Genomic DNA, 16,598 nt, shown 5'->3' with positions numbered 1-16,598 from the left:
CTGCAGCCAGGGTGATCCTCCCACCTCAGCCTCCCAAAGTGCTAGGATTACAGGTGTGAGCCACTGCGCCCAGCCTACCACAAATGTTTAAAAAGTGATGTAAGCTCTCCTCTGAATTTTTTCCCATGGGAAAAAAAAAAACCAATTAGACTACATTAAAAAAACATGAACCCATTAAATTGAACATGTTTAAATTTTACATAGTTAAAAGCTTTTAGTAATATCAAAAAAGTTTTCTGACCTCCTAACAGAGTGTTTATTAGATATCCTCCATATCCAAGGAAGACATACACAAATGAAAAAGGCTTAAATTGGGGAGTGGAGGAAAAAATAAAAAAACAAAAAGAAAAAGGCTTAAATTGTAGCAAGGAAGGTTTAGTTTTATCGTAATTCTAACCAGAAAGTAATTAAACCTTATAATAAGGTATCATGCAAATCTCTGCCCTTAGGGATACAAGAATAGGACAGATGGCTATCTTAGAAGGGCTGGATGCAATTCTGTAGGAAAAGTTGGAATAAACTAGAGAATCTCTTAAGCCAGTTTCCAGTTTTAGAATTTAGTTTTAGAATATAGAAGTTCTATATTCACAGCCCAATAGTACCTCTAAAAGACATTCCACTTATAGAACACTGCAGATATTAATCTACAAGTCATTTCAATTTGGCTTTAGATACTAGGTTTGCTTTCACCATACCATTTATTCACTTTACATACTTAGGAACTGAAAACTGACGTACTTTTGTTAACAGGCAGTTCCATCAATCTCCAGGCTTCCCTATAAATGCTACAAACATGCTCAACTGAAAACAATATTTGGTTCTAAATTTAACAAACAGAAGCCAGGTATGGTGGCTCACGCCTGAAATCCCAGCAGTTCGGGAGGCCAAAGTGGGTGGATCATTTCAGGTCAGGAGTTCGAGACCAGCCTGGCCAACATGGTGAAACCCCATCTCTACTAAAAACATAAAAATTAGCCAGGCGTGGTGGCGGGCATCCATAGTCCCAGCTATTTGGGAGGTTGAGGCAGGAGAATCGCTTGAACCCAGGAGGCAGAGGTTGCAGTGAGCCGAGATCGCACAACTGCCCTCCAGCCTGGACTCTGTCTCAAAAAAAAAAAAAAAGAAATATCTACACAATTTTGTCAACCTAAGACCAAAAAAATCTGTGTTAACAGGGTAGAAGACTTACAAAGCCAAAACATTCCATTTAGTCTGTTTTTCAACAATGACAAAATAAATTCTTACTTCTGATCACAAAAGCGTAATTTTTCTAACTCAGATTTTATTTTTATTTTATTTCTGAGACAGGGTCTCACTCTGTTGCCCAGGCAGAAGGGCAGTGGCACAATCACTGCTCCCTGCAGCCTTCACCTCCCGGGCTCAATTGATCTTCCCACCTTGGCCTCCCACTTAGGCGGGACTACAGGTGAGCACCACCACACCCAGCTAATTTTTTTATTTTTGTAGAGATGGAGGTCTCACTATCTTGTCTATGCTGGTCTCAAACTCCTGCATTCAAGCAAACCTACTGCCTTCACCTCCCAAAGTGCTGGGATTACAGGCATGAACTACTGCACTCAGATACATTTAATTTTAGAAGACTCAGGGACTTCACTTTTCAATAATGATTTTTAATTTACTATATTATTTTTAGTAAACACACGACAACTGAATGGTATTTATTATAACCCAAAGGAGGCACTTATGAAGTCACAGGAAGATTAATCATCTTCAAATCAACCCGTTAACCATTAGAGCAAGTTGATTTTTTTTGCCAACCTATATTAGGACTATGTCAACAGTTGCCCAGTTAGAAATTAAACGATGCTTAAAACAACCCATGTCTAGACTTTAAATTTTTACTTGAGCAACACACACAAATACTGTGATCAAGTATGCATGCATGCACATTATGTGTATATGTATTTACCTGGATTTTATTAATTATGATGAATGTTTGTTTAAAAAAAAAAAAAAAATCACGGGGCACAATGGATCACACCTATAATCCCAACACACCGGAAGGCCGAGGTGGGCAGATTACAAGTTCAGGAGTTCAAGACCAGCCTGGGCAGCATGGTGAAACCCTGTCTCTACTAAAAACACAAAAATTAGCAGGGCATGGTGGCACATGCCTGTGATCCTAGCTACTCAGGAGCCTGAGGCAGGAGAATTGCTTGAACCCTGAAGTCAGAGATTACAGTGAGCTGAGATCACGCCACTGCACTCCAGCCTGGGGCACAGAGACTCCATCTCAGAAAAAAAAGAAAGAAAGAAAAAATCTTGGCTGGACACAGCGGCTCACTTCTGTAATCCTAACACTTTGGGAAGGCAGGATTGAGCCCAAGAGTTCAAGGCTAGGTCTGGAAACACAGTGAGACCCCATCTCTAAAAAAATTTTTAAATTGATCGTTTTGTTATTCATATGCGTGATGACTGGGTGTTCACATGCATGTGTGAAATGTACCAACCTTGAATCTTGTTATATAACATGTGCACATTACCCATCTGACATGAGAAAAAAAAATTGAATTAAATAAAAAGTAAAAAATAAAAAAAATTAGCCAGTCATGATGGGATGCATCTGTAATCCCAGCTACTCAAGAGGCTGAGGTGGGAGAATTGCTTGAGTCTGGGAGGTCAAGGCTGCAGTGAGCCATGTTTGTGCCACTGCACTCCAGTCTGGGCGACAGAACAAGATCCTGTCTCAAAATATAAAATAAAATAAAAATCTGTTAAGATGAATTAGGTAAACATAGGAATCAAAAAATACAGTAATGGACTATGGCACTAACTATCTTTCATAAGAAAGAAAAAGGTGGAAAGCCTTCCTACTTTTAGTTCACAGATGATTTTTCATTTTATAATCAAAGAAAATAAAGAACATGCCTTATAAAAATAAGGTAATGTGACTTAAAGTTGAATTATCACTTAACTGGATGGATTTCTAAGAAGCTACTGACTTCCAACTTTTCAATTTCTCTAAAACCAGAACATATTTTCTTTTTCTTCTTTTTTCTCTCAGAGTCTCACTCTGTTGCCCAGGCTGGAGTGCAGTGGCATGATCACAGCTCACTACAGCCTCAACCTCCAGGGCTCAAAAGACCCTCCTACCTCAGCCTCCCAGGTAACTGGGACTACAGGCATGTACCACCACACCTGGCCCAGCACACATTTTCTTAATGGCTCACTCCTTTGCTCATAAATGTAACCTGTTTTATACAGAAATAACATGTCATCAATATATATGCTATTCCATGAATTTTAGCTTAATTGTGTTTTATTTAAAAACTCAAATAGAACTTTTATAATCGAACTATATTTAAAAATTTTTTTTTGGAGACAGCATCTCACCACTCTTGTCACTCAGGCTAGAGTGCAATGTCGCGATCTCAGCTCACTGCAGCCAGGGTGATCCTCCCACCTCAGCCTCCGGAGTAGCTGGAACTACAGACACACACCACTATGCCCAGCTCGTTTTGTTGCATTTTTTTGGTAGAGACAAGATTTCACTATGTCACCCAGGCTGGTCTCGAACTCCTGGACTCAAGTGATCCTCCTGTCTTGGCCTCCCAAAGTGCTGGGATTACAGGCGTGCAGCCTTTTATTTTTTTTCTTATCACACTGGGCCTCACCTATTCACTTTCCACAACACCTAAGAAAAATCTTAAACATTAAATACACACCTCAAACATATAAAATTCATTACACACGTTTTGTAGCCATAATAATTGTACTAATAAAGACTGACTCTAAAGAGCTTATTAGGGCAGTGTTTAAATGGTCCAATTCACAAGAGGTGGGGAGAAATAATGATCCTCTCCTACCAAACTGGCAGCAACAATATGCCAAGTTTCCTATGCTGAACTAGTGTAAACAAGGAAGAAAAAGAGCCGGAGGTGGGAAGCAGTCAGGCAAGAGAACAACTCTCTTCAAGATATAACTTTACCTCTAAATTTCAACAGAGTAATAGCTCTTCTCAGTGTGTTCAATAACCCATTTCTGACTAAATACCACACGTTAGTTGTCAGAAAGCTACAATAGGCTACATTCCATGCCTGAGATCATCAGACATAACAGATACAAGTGGAGATCACAAACGACTAATTATAAAGGTTATCGCTTTCATCCAGTCAGAGTTTTCTAAACATCTAGAAATTTAAACCCGCACTTGCTGTAATAATTGACGTTAGAAATAAAATAGGACTCATCAAAGATGATGCACAGAAAAAAAAAATTTACACATCACGTTTGGTGCAGCCATGGCTACAAGGCTCCTACTAACAGATGAGCGTCATTCAGGATAGAGTTAGGTTAGGAGTGGGATAAAAAGTCGGCTTACAGCCTCTTTTCCAGTGTTGCTTGAGGCAGTCAGTGGACATGGAATAAAAGAGAGGTTGGCTGTGCAAGTGATGCCAAAAGAAACAAGATTCCACATGTCAGGAGACTGAATGCCCAACAGAGCAAAGGGCACTCAACCTTTAGCCTTTTGCCCAAAGAAATATTAGTTGCTTCACCTGAAATCCTTTCAAAGGAAGTCTAATTGCCTCCACTCCAACTCTGCCTCTGAGTAAACGCAACAACCTCTACTCAGAGCATAAGGGGAAGCCTTGCTTATCAACAACAGCAAGTGCTACTATCAAAGCCAAGAAACACTCCTTTAAGTCGGATAGTCTTCTGCCCCAATTCAGTCTTCTACAAGGTGAAGCCAAAAATACTTGGCCCCCAACCTAAGTTCTCCATTTTCTCAAACATCTGTCAACTTAGTTTCCTTTCAGATAAGCCCCTCTCCATTCGCAGCTTTCTGGAGAACCCCCTGTTAGAAGTCCTGTCCCTTCAGAAAGTTTCCTCTCCCTAGATCATCTCATTTCCCCCACTTTTCCTAAAGTGGTTCCCAGTCCCTGTCCCAAGTCTAACACTCCGGGTCCTCCAAGTGTCGATTTACTAGTAGATCCTACTCCTCCCTGGCATAACTCTTAAGAAAGTCATCTCCCTCACCGTACTCCCTTGTCTTCCCCCATAATATCACCCCCTTTTCCCTACGTATCCTCAGATGGAAAGAGACAGACACACAAATTAATCTGTTCTCAGCTCCTAACTCCCAAGCCTCTCCCGTGCTCAGGTTCTTCCACAGTACCTAATCCTTCCCTATAGTTTTCTTCCAATCCTGGCATCCTCAGCCCCTCGCTCCAAACCCCAATCTTTTTTCCCACTCCCCAAATCCAGATCTCCTGTGCTTTTTACTCTCGGCCAACACCAAAAGCCTTTCCCTCCCAAGTCTACCCACTATGCCTCGATGCCCAAGTCTTCCCCTCATCCCATGTCCCTCAGCCACTAATACTCGAAAAACCTCAGGAACTTGCCCCACCATCTTCCTTCTACCTCCGTGGCCCCTAACTCTCCTCTAGCCCTGCTCAGCCCTCACATTCTCCCTTGCCCTCCGGGCTCTCCCACTAGTCCTCCCCGTCCCAAGAAGAGGTACCCCTTAGTACCCGCCTGGCCCGCCCTGCTGCTGAGCTCGGATGTCCCTTCCCTTCCCGTCGGGGCCCCGAGGCCGCTGCCAGCACTGGCACCGCGGGGCCGGCTCACCAGTTGGTCATGTCCAGGAAGAAGGCGCAACCGGCAGGGTTAAGCTGGAAGCCGAGCAGCCGCTGGAACTCTGAGATGAGCACGTCCTTGTCGGTGGTGCCCAGGCAGCTGAACTTCTGCATCAGCTCCGGGTCCAGGTCCACGTCCATGCCCTCCATGGCGGGGGCCGGACACCCGCTTCCCCGCCTCCTCACAACCGAGCCGCCGCCGCCGAGCCGCTGCCGCCGCGCCGCCGGGCCCGGGGACCGGGAGGGGGCCCGCTGCTAGCTAGAGTCGTGACCCCGCTCCTCTGAGGTAGGCCCCGGGCCTCTCACAGTCTCATAGGGGTAAACTCACTCTGCCACTCACTCACTCTCCCCCCCACCCACCCCCCCCACCCCCCCGCCTCCGCCGCCTCTCGCCTCTAGCCACTCCACCGCCTCCGCCTCCTCCCGCGCCGCGCCCACTGCGCAAGCGTCGCAAGCCTAGGCCCCGCCCCTTCCTCTCCTGGAGGCCCGCCCCTTAGTGTCGTCACAAACCCGTGACGTCCCCGCGTGACCTCACCGCTGCGGGCCAGGGGGCAGAAAGTGGGAAGGAGGAAAGTTTCGGGTCCAGCAGTTGTGGGGAGGCTTCTGGCCAGACCCTTACTCCACCCCTTCCCCACCCTCAAGGAGAGCAGTTAAAGATGGGTTGCGGGAGAAGCTCAGGGATTTTCGTTTATGAGAAGTCTACCATTTTGCAGGTGAGGAAACTGAAGTCCCGGGAGAGGCAGAGATAGTGGCAAGGTCAAGTAGCAAAGTGCACTCTGGACTCAGTTCTGCCAGCCAGGAGTCTGCCACTCGTGCTTGAAGGACGTTTTTGAAGAGCCGCTTTCCCAGAGGGATGCTGTTTTAAAGCCTTGATTCCCAGGCACTCTTTGATATTACTACAGCTTATCCGTGCTGTTTGTGTTATGCAACGGTGGCATCGCAGAAAAAAAGGTCTAGATACAAACATCCATCACAGGTCTAGAAGAACACCACACATAACCTTCCACCCACTCCTTTAGGAACAACCCTATCAAAGTCATGAGAATTTAGCATGCCTTGTTCTGTGTTTAGAACAGAAGACAAAATTTAAAAAAAGAGAAAAAAAAAAAAACAAACAGAAGACAAAGTATTGTATATAGAGGGTTGTACACTGGCCCGGTGAAGGTCTGTCAAAGAATGAGAAAGGAAGCATAGAGACTATATTCCCTGCCCTCTTCTGTTAGCAAATGTTTTTCAAACACCGCGAACTGTCCAGTACTGCTAGATCCAAGGTGGGAAGGGTTGGGGAGGGGGGGAAATCAGTGAAAATTTGCCTTCTGCCTTCAAGTAGTTTTCTATTTTGCAAATAAGGGAAATAACCTTCCGTGCCTTGTCCAAACATACAGAGCAGCAAAATTAGAACCCAGATTCTGGTTCCTTATGAAGTGTGGTTTCCACAATTTCAACAACAGAGCGGGGATAAGTAGTAATATCTCAGGGACCGGGATGTTTTGCAAAGGGAACGCATTCTACCTCCTCTGTCCTACTACCAAAAGAGAGTAAACTACGGTAGCTTAAAAAGCCTACGTTCTGGGGTTATGCATATTTGGGACTCAGAGGTGAACATGTTTGTACCAATTTTTTGTATGATGCAATAGAGACAGAAAGATTACAAAAATCTCAGTATAATAATTGAAAGGAACTGAGACTGTCGAGTCCAACCTCCCCATTCTACAGATGAAGAAATTGAAATGGAGAGAGGGGAAATGACTTACCCAAGATTACACAGCTGGATAGGGGTTTCCAAACTCCCGGTTTAGCACTCCATTCACTATACCCTGCTACATTCCCTTTCTACATTAGGTTATTTGGGGCCTTACACAAAAACAAAAAATTTGACCCAAGAACTAATTTGATGTTAGGACCATAGACTTCTAGAAAGTGTTTTACCTTGCAGTATCCATGGATGAAAATTGTGTGACCAAGAATACAAAAGAAGGTATTATTGGAATCTGGTAACTCCATTAGAATGCTGATTCAGGGAAAAATTCAAAACTCTCAGTCAATCCTATACAGTACTAGGGTCTTAGCCCACACCTCAATAGTCTACATAGTTCAGATAAATTCTTTTTTTTTTTTTTTTTTTCTGAGACAAGATCTCGCACTGTTGCCCGGGCTGGAGTGCAATGGCAGGTCACAGTTCACTGCAGCCTTGAACTCCTGGGATCAAGCAATCCTCCCACAGCCCACCAAGAAATTGGGACTGCAGGTGGGTGCCACCATGCCTGGCTAATGTTTTTCAACTTTTTGTAGAGATGGGGACTCACTGATCTCGAGCTTCTGGGCTTGAGGGATCCTCCTGCCTTGGCCTTCCAAAGTGTTGGGATTACAGGCATGAGCCACTGTGCCCTGATATTTTAATGTAATAAATAAAAAGCTATTAAGATCAATGAGGAGGCAGGAGGATCACTTGAGCCCAGGAATTCTAGACCAGACTGAGCAACATGGTGAAACCACCACTCTACAAAAAATTAAAAAATTAATCGGATGTGGTAGTGCTCACCCATGGTCCCAGCTACACGGGAGGCTGAGAAGAGGGGATAACTTGAGCTCAGGAGGTTGAGGCTGCAGTGAGCCATGTTCCTGCCACTGCACTGCAGCCTGGGTGACAAAAGGAGACACTGTCTCAAAAAAAAATTTTTTAATTTACGCATAAAAATAAAAAGATCAATAAAGGGACTAGGTGAGATAGCTCATTCCTTTAATCCCAGTAATTAGGGAGGCCGAGGTGGGAGGATTGCTTGAGGCCAAGAGTTTGAGACCAGCCTGGGCAGTGTAGCAAGACCCCATCTCTATAAAAAGTGTTTTTAAATAGGTGGGTGTACTGGTATGCACCTGTAGTCCTCCCTGCTCCAGGTGGTTGAAGGTCCCAGGTAGCAGGGACTACATGTGTGTGCCAGCCTGGCTAATTTTTGTATTTTTTGGTAGAGACAGGTTTTTGCCATGTTGGCCAGGCTGGTCTGAAACTCCTGACTTCAAGTGATCCACCCTCCTAGGCCTCCCAAAGTGCTGGGATTACAGGCATGAGCCACCTTGCCTGGCCAAGACTGTCTCTTAAAAAAAAAAATTACAGGCTTAAAAATGAATGAAAATATTTTAAACTCCATGAATAATTAAGAAATGCAAATTAAAACAGATACAATACCATTTTTACATATCAGTTTGGCAAATATTGATAATAGCCAGTGTTCTATAAGTTGTGAAGAAAAGGTAATTTCATACAATATTGACAGGATTGCACATTGGTAAAACCTTTTTGGAAGACAATTTGGCAATGTCTATTAAAAATTTTAAATGTGCACACTATATCTTAGATATACAGACAAACTAAAAAGATGGTCAAAGACATATGTAGAAAGATGATCACTGCAGATTTATTTGAGATGCTGGAAAACTGGAAACAATCTAAATGACCGTCAGTAAGGCATTGATTATATTATGCTACATTTACATTATGGAATAGTACACACCATTTAAAAAATGCTGGGTGTAGGCTGGGCGCGGTGGCTCAAGCCTGTAATCCCAGCACTTTGGGAGGCCGAGGCGGGTGGATCACGAGGTCAAGAGATCGAGACCATCCTGGTCAACATGGTGAAACCCCGTCTCTACTAAAAAAAAAAATACAAAAAATTAGCTGGGCATGGTGGCGCGTGCCTGTAATCCCAGCTACTCCGGAGGCTGAGGCAGGAGAATTGCCTGAACCCGGGAGACGGAGGTTGCGGTGAGCCGAGATCGTGCCATTGCACTCCAGCCTGGGTAACAAGAGCGAAACTCCGTCTCAAAAAAAAAAAAAAAAAAAAAAAAAAAAAAAATCGGAACCTAAAAAAAAAAAAAAAAAAAAAAATTAAATAGGTCTGTATGAACTAACATGAAAAGATGTAGACTACTGACCATTAGGAGAAAAAAGCAAAAAGCTAGCTGTTGACAATGTATATACGGTGATCTCTTTTGTGTTTGTTTAAAAAGCATATGTGAGCTGGGCTTGCTGAACACCTGTAATCCCAGAACTTTGGGAGGCTGAGGTGGGAGGATTGTTTGAGCCTAGAAGTTCAAGACCATCCAGGGTAACATAGTGAGACTCTACACATTATTTTTCAATTAGCCAAGCATGGTGGCATGAGCCGTGGTCCTAGCTACTTGGGAGACTCAGTGGGAGGACTGTTTGAGCCCAGGAGGTCCAGGCTGCTGTGAGCCATGATAGGGCCACCGTACTCCAGCCTCAGCAACAGAGTGAGCTTGTCCCCCCAAGAAAAAATATTTATATGTGAGTATATATGTTTATGTACATGTGTAAACAATATGCATAACAAAATATCTTGGTAGCTATCTAACAATGGTTAAGAGAAGAGGGTTTATGGTAGGATTGCCAGGTAAAATACAGAATTCCTATTTAGCGTATTTAGTTCAAGCCATTCTCCTGCCTCAGCCTCCCGAGTAGCTGGGATTACAGGCCACCACACCCAGCTAAATTTTTTGTATTTTTAGTAGTGACAGGGTTTCATCATGTTGGCCAGGCTGGTCTCAAACTCTTAACCTCAGCTGCTCCACCCGCCTGGTCCTCCCAAAGTGCTAGGATTACAGGCATGAGCCACCAGGCCTGTCCTTTATTATTATTTTTTTTTTTTTTCTGAGACAAAGTCTCGCTGTGTTGCCAAGGCTAGAGTGCAGTGGCACGCAATCTCAGCTCACTGCAATATCCACCTCCCGATTCAAGCGATTCTTTTGCCTCACTCAGCCTCTTGAGTAGCTGGGATTACAAGGGCACACCACCATGCCTGGCTAATCTTTTTGTATTTCTCGTAGAGATGGGTTTTGCCACGTTGGCCAGGCTGCTCTTGAACTCCTGACCTCAAGTGATCCACCTGCCTCAGCCTCCCAAAGTGCTGGGATTACAGGTGCGAGCCACCTGTTTTTTTTTGTTTTGTTTTTTTGTTTTCCTAGTTGGGGTTTCACCATGTTGGTCAGGCTAGTCTTGAACTCCCGACCTCAGGTGATCTGCCCACTTGACCTCCAAAGTGCTTGGATTACAGGCGTGAGCCACCATGCCCGGCTTTTTTTTTTTTTTAAGACAGGGTTTCATTCACTTGTTGCCCAGGCTGGATTGCAGTGGCGTGATCGTGGCTCACTGCAGCTTTCATCAGCTGGGTTCAAGCAATTATCTTACCTCAGCCTCCTGAAGACAGGCACACACCACCATGCCAGGCTAATTTTTTATATTTTTAGTAGAGGCAGGGTTTCACCATGTTGGACAGGCTGGTCTTAAACTCCTGACCTCAAGTAATCTGCCCACCTTAGTCTCCCAAAGTGCTGGGATTACAGGCGTAAGCCACCACGCCTGGCCACTTTCCTGTATTTAAATAAATAAATATACAGTGTGAACTGCTACCATGAAACTGCAAAATAAATAAATAAATAAATATGGCCAGGTGCAGTGGCTCATGCCTGTAATCCCAACACTTTGGGAGACACAGGTGGACAGATCACCTGAGGTCAGGAGTTTAAGACCAGCCTGGCCAACATAGTGAAACCTAGTCTCTGCTAAAAATACAAAAATTAACCGGGCATGGTGGTCTGCGCCTGTAATCCCAGCTACTCAGGAGGCTGAGGCAGAAAATCACTTCAACCTGGAAGGCAGAGATTATAGTGAGTAGAGAACCCACCATTACATTCCAGCCTGGGCAACAGAGGGAGACTCTGTCTCAAAATATAAATAAATAAACAGGACCAGAAAAGGTGGCTTACACCTATAATCCCGGCACTTTGGGAGGCCAAGGTGGGAGGATCACTTGAGCTCAGGAGTTCAAGATCAGCCCTGTCATGTTTTGTAGAGACTAGTGAGACCTTGTCTCTACAAAAATAAAACATAAGAACAACTAACAGGGAATGGTGTGCACGCCTGTAATCCCAGCTACTTGGAGGTTGAGGTGGGAGGATCAACTGAACCGAGGAGGTCAAAGCTGCAGTGAGCAGAGATTGTGCCACTGCATTCCAGTCTGGGGCAATGGGGTGAAACCCTATCTCAAAATAAAACAAAATAAAATATATTTTTTTAAAGTTTCAACTGACTGTCCACTAAGGATCATGAGACTGGCTGGGTGCGGTGGCTCATGCTTGTAATCCCAGCACTGTGGGAGGCCAAGGTGGGTGGATCACCTGAGGTCAGGAGTTTGAGACCAGCCTGGCCCACATGGCAAAACCCCTAATTTTTGTACTAAAAATACAAAAATTAGCTGGGTGTGGTGGCATGCCTATAATCCCAGCTACTCGGGAGGCTGAGGTTGGAGAATCACTTAAACCTGGGAGGCAGAAGTTGCAGTGAGCCAAGATTGTGCCACTACACTCCAGTCTGGGAGACAGAGTGAGACTCCATCTTGGAAAAAAAAAAAAAAAAAAAGAAGAATGAGACAGAATTATCTCTGTTAAGAATAATGAGACAGAATTATCTCTGTTAACATGGATGATCTTTAAAGCTTTTATTTGAGAAACAAGAATTACATGTCAATTAAAAAATAAAAAACACTTGGGGTCTTGCTTTTTCACCAAGAGTGAGTGACAAAATCATGACTAACTGCAGGCTGGAACTCCTGGGCTTGAGCAATCCTGCTGCCTCAGCCTCCCAGAGTGCTGGTATTACAGGCATCAGCCACTGTACTCAGTGTCACAGTGTAATCTTAAAAGATATGACAAAGCAGTAGTATTACGTATGATTCAATTTCTAAGAGAGATGCAAGAATAAGTGTGAGAGAAATGTCTGGAAGGATATACTCCAAGGTATAACAATCACAATCTCTGGGTATGGAAAATGATGGATATTTTAATATTTTTTGTCTGTACTTTTTTAATGATCATGTAATAAAACATAAAGAGACACTTCATTTTGAAGCAAAGAAAATTGGATGGCCTGGGGAGCTTTTCAAACATTATCATTTTAGTTCTTTACATTTTCCGTGTCAAAGGAGAAACCTCATAAGCTACAAACCCAAGGATGCAGCTAACAATCAGATGGACTGTTCAGCCGAGCAAGCAAATGTCTGCAGGCTTACTATTAGAAAGGCCGAGTTGGGGACAGTGGCCTGGAAAGAGAACCCTTATTCTTTTGTTGTGTGACTCTGACCAAATTATACAGTTTCCCTCTAGACCTTAGTTTCCTCATCTCTATATAGGGAATGCTGTAAAAAGATCAAAAGAATAAATCAAATAAAACCAAAAAGATGTTTAGAATTTAATGTATGGCTACAACTAGTATTTATATAAATGTAACCACAAGCCAAAATTTCCATTCTGTGTTTGTTTCCCAGGAATAGAGGTTTAAATGAGGTAGGCATAAGCACTTGTAAATGTAAAATATTAAAGTCTTATATGACATTGGGAGAGACAAGGACATTCATTTCTATAAATAACTATATAAAGGCAGGCAACCGTGCAAAGCTGCATATGTTCAAGTACCAAATGTGAAGTAGACAACGAGGCTGTAGGACTTGGGAGGAGGGAAGAGTAAAGAGTAGGTTGGGATGCCCAGAGATGACTTCCAGGAGACTTGACCCAGGAGGCCTGGATGATTCTCCACAGGGCTTGAGGAACAACAGGCTAGTAAAAGAATGCATTATGACAAAATCATTTAGAAGCTTTGAACAGCTCCAACACTCTGGCTATTTATTTATTTATTTATTTAGAGACTGAGTCTTGCTCTGTCATCCAGGCTGGGTTCAATGGAGCGATCTCAGCTCACTGCAACCTTTACCTTCCAGGTTCAAGTGATTCTCCTGTCTCAGCCTCCTGGGTAGCTGGGATTACAGGCACGTGCCATCACACCTGGCTAATTTTTGTACTTTTAGCAGAGATGGGTTTTCACCATGTTGGCCAGGCTATGCTGGCCTCTGTGCCCTGGACATACATCACTCATCACAAAGAAATCAGGACACCACACTGGGCTGGGCCCTTCGTCTGGTCTTGGGTGGCTTCTCCAGTTTCCCAGTCCCGCCTGCAGGGACAAGGGTGAGGGCTGAGCCCGCCACCCCCATGCTACAGATAAATCTTTCATGAAAGGAAGAGTCAATTGATGCAGCAAACTTCACTGCTGTCTTATTTTAAGGAATTGCCACAGCCATTGCAGCCTTCAGCAACCACCACCCTGATCAGTCAGCAGCCATCAGATACGGAGGCAAGACCCTCCACCAGCAAGAAGGTTGTGACTTACTGAAGACTCAGATGATTCTTAGCATTTGTAGGCATGCCTTAACCAAATTAAAGTATGTACATATTGTTTTTGCAGACATAACATTATTGCACACTTAATAGACACCCACCTCAGCATCCGAAAGTGCTGGGATTGCAAGTGTGCACCACTGCACCTGGCCAAGACCTTGGCTCTTTTTGCTGCTTCCTGTTCTCTGTACTGACCAAAAACGTACCTAGAAGTCACTCCAGGAAAAGGAAATACAATCTAGGTTCTACTTGGCAGGGTATATTTCTCTGGGAAGTGAACAGGTGAGGTTGAAGAGCAGCCCTCCACTTTCAATATCCTCCCAAAGCATGATGGGAAAGGACCAAACCCCCACATTTGGGGTTTTTCCAGTTCTTCTACCCTTCTACCCTACTCAAGAGCTACACAATGGAAGGCACCAGCCTATTGTACTACTTTTAATTCTGGACAAAGCATCCACGCCCCTGAGTCTCTTTTTTCCTAATTCAGTGAATGGGAGAATGCAGACGAAAACCCGACTGTCTTTATCTCACATCCCCTGGCCTAGATACATCCAGAAGTAGTCCATTCTTCTTTTCTTTTTTTTCCCCCTTCTCTTCTTGGCCTCTTTAGTTTGCCAAGTCAAACATCCTCCAAGTAAACATGAACTCTTTATCTCTCCCCTCATGTTAAAAAGGAAAAAACCCACAGCCTCTCCCATTTTTTTATAATCATTCTTTTCACTCTGTTTTACTAACTGGGTTCCAATGTGTACAACATCTTGCTGTCTGCATCTCAGGCAAAGTTAAGAAAGAAAGGGAGAAAAAAAAGAACAAATATTTAATGAACTCTCCAATGTGTCAGAGTCCATCACATTAAGTAATTTCGTTCATTTAATCCTCACAACAGAATGAGATAATATTATTTCAATTTGCAGATCAAGAACTAGAAATTAAAAGTTTAAATACTGTGTTCAAAGAGATACAGATGTTGAGAAAGCCAAGATTTAACTCAAGGCTTAGAAAGAGACCTGTGCCCTTCTCTTTACTCCAGATTTCTTTCAGTCCTTATTTTCATTTTAATTTTTATTATTTTTCTAATAGAGAAAGGGTCTTGCTATATTGGCCAGGTTGGCCTTGAACTCCTGGCTTCAAGCAATCCTCCTGCCTCAGCCTCCCAAAGTGCTGGGATTTTAGGCATGAGCTACTGCACCCAGCCTCTTTCAATCCTAAGGATTTTACATTTTTACTATGTTCAACCTACTTGTGTTTGTAAGGAGCCATCATTACTTTCTTTTATGGGATTACTTTGATAATTTTCAAGATCCTTTTAGAGGAGACTCAGCTAATAAATTCTAGTATTAATACCAATACCTTGACTGGTATGGTAGCTCACACCTGTAATCCCAGCACTTTGGGAGGCCAAGGTGGGTGGATCACCTGAGGTCAAGAGTTCGAGACCAGCTTGGCCAACATGGCAAAACCTCACCTCTACCAAAAATATAAAAATTAGCTGGGCATGGTGGCACATTCCTGTAATCCCAGCTACTCAGGAGGCTGAGTCAGGAGAATCGCTTGAACCCAGGAGGTGGAGGTTGCAGTGAGCCGAGATCACACTATTGCTCTCCAGCCTGGGTGACAGAGTGAGACTCTGTCTCGAAAAAAAAAAAAAACCCTTAAATTTATGACTGTTTACTTTTTTCCTTATTGTTTCATTTCAATTTTTTTCTTTTGCTATGTCACTAGTAATACTTTTATAGTTTTTTCAATATATCCATATATTCTCTTATCTCATTCTCAGGAAAAACAAATTACATTAGTTTATTTTTTAATAGCTTTATTATTTTTGAAAGACTCATACATGCTTGTTGCAACTAAAATTAAGCAATATAGAAATTATAAAATAAGAAAGTAAAAATCACCCTAAATCTTACTACTGAAGAGATAACCACTGTTAATATTTGAGTAAATATGTTTTTCATCTGTTTTTCCATTTGTAAAATTTGACTAAATGGAATCATACTCCACCTTTCTAGGCTACTTTTTTTCACTGCGGGTATACTGACAACAGCTTTCCACATCAGTAAATATAGATTTACATCATTATTTTTATTTATTTTAACTTTGTTTATTTTCTGGTTTTTGTTTTTTTGAGATAGGGTCTCGCTTTGTCACCCAGGCTGGAGTGCAGTGGCACCATCACGGCTCACTGCAGCCTTGACCTCCTGGGCTCAAGCAATCCTCCCACCTCAGCCTCTGCAGTAGTTGGGACTACAGGTACACTCCACCAAGCTCAGCTACTTTTTAAACTTTTTGTAGTGACGAGATCTTACTATGTTGCCCAAACAGGTCTTTAACTCCTAGGCTCCAGCAAGCCTCCCAGCTCAGCCTCCCAAAGTGCTGGGATTACAGGCATGAGTCACTGCACCCAGCTACATTATTATTTTTAATGACTGTATAGCATTCCAATCTAAGGATACAATGCAGGCCAGGCATGGTGGCTCATGCCTATAATCCCAGCACTTTGGGAGGCTGAGGCGGGTGGATTATGAGGTCAAGAGATCGAGACCATCCTGGTCAACATGGTGAAACCCCATCTCTACTAAAAATACAAAAATCAGCTGGGCATGGTGGCGCACACCTGTAGTCCCAGCTACTCAGGAGGTTGAGGCAGGGGTTGCAGTGAGCCAAGATCGCACCATTGCACTCAAGCCTGGGTAACAAGAGCGAAACTCTGTCTCAAAAAAAAAAAAAAAAAAAAAAAAAAAAAAAAAAAAAAAA

General features: G+C 43.2%; 1 protein-coding gene and 1 non-coding gene across 3 annotated transcripts in view; one reads left to right on the top strand and one right to left on the bottom strand.

Moving 5' to 3' along the window:
- ILRUN (inflammation and lipid regulator with UBA-like and NBR1-like domains) overlaps positions 1-6,023 on the bottom strand; it is a 111,065-nt gene extending 105,042 nt beyond the window's left edge. Inside the window, exon 1 of one of the 2 annotated variants that reach the window (XM_017522281.1) lies at positions 5,590-6,023. In XM_017522281.1, coding sequence (XP_017377770.1) covers positions 5,590-5,747 — 158 coding nt within the window. In that variant the 5' untranslated portion in view covers positions 5,748-6,023. The remainder of the gene's footprint in view (positions 1-5,589) is intronic. The other variant, XM_017522279.1, reaches the window with a different exon arrangement.
- On the top strand, positions 2,409-2,514 carry LOC119470244. Its single transcript, XR_005199125.1, has one exon. It is a non-coding gene; the product is annotated as a small nucleolar RNA U13 (small nucleolar RNA).
- Positions 6,024-16,598: the final 10,575 nt, after the last annotated feature.

This window comes from Cebus imitator, unplaced genomic scaffold (assembly GCF_001604975.1).
Source record: "Cebus imitator isolate Cc_AM_T3 unplaced genomic scaffold, Cebus_imitator-1.0 Scaffold24, whole genome shotgun sequence".
Taxonomy (NCBI): Eukaryota; Metazoa; Chordata; class Mammalia; order Primates; family Cebidae; genus Cebus; species Cebus imitator.
The sequence above is the reverse complement of the archived record's forward strand: the minus strand, read 5'-3'. Positions and strand labels throughout refer to the sequence as shown.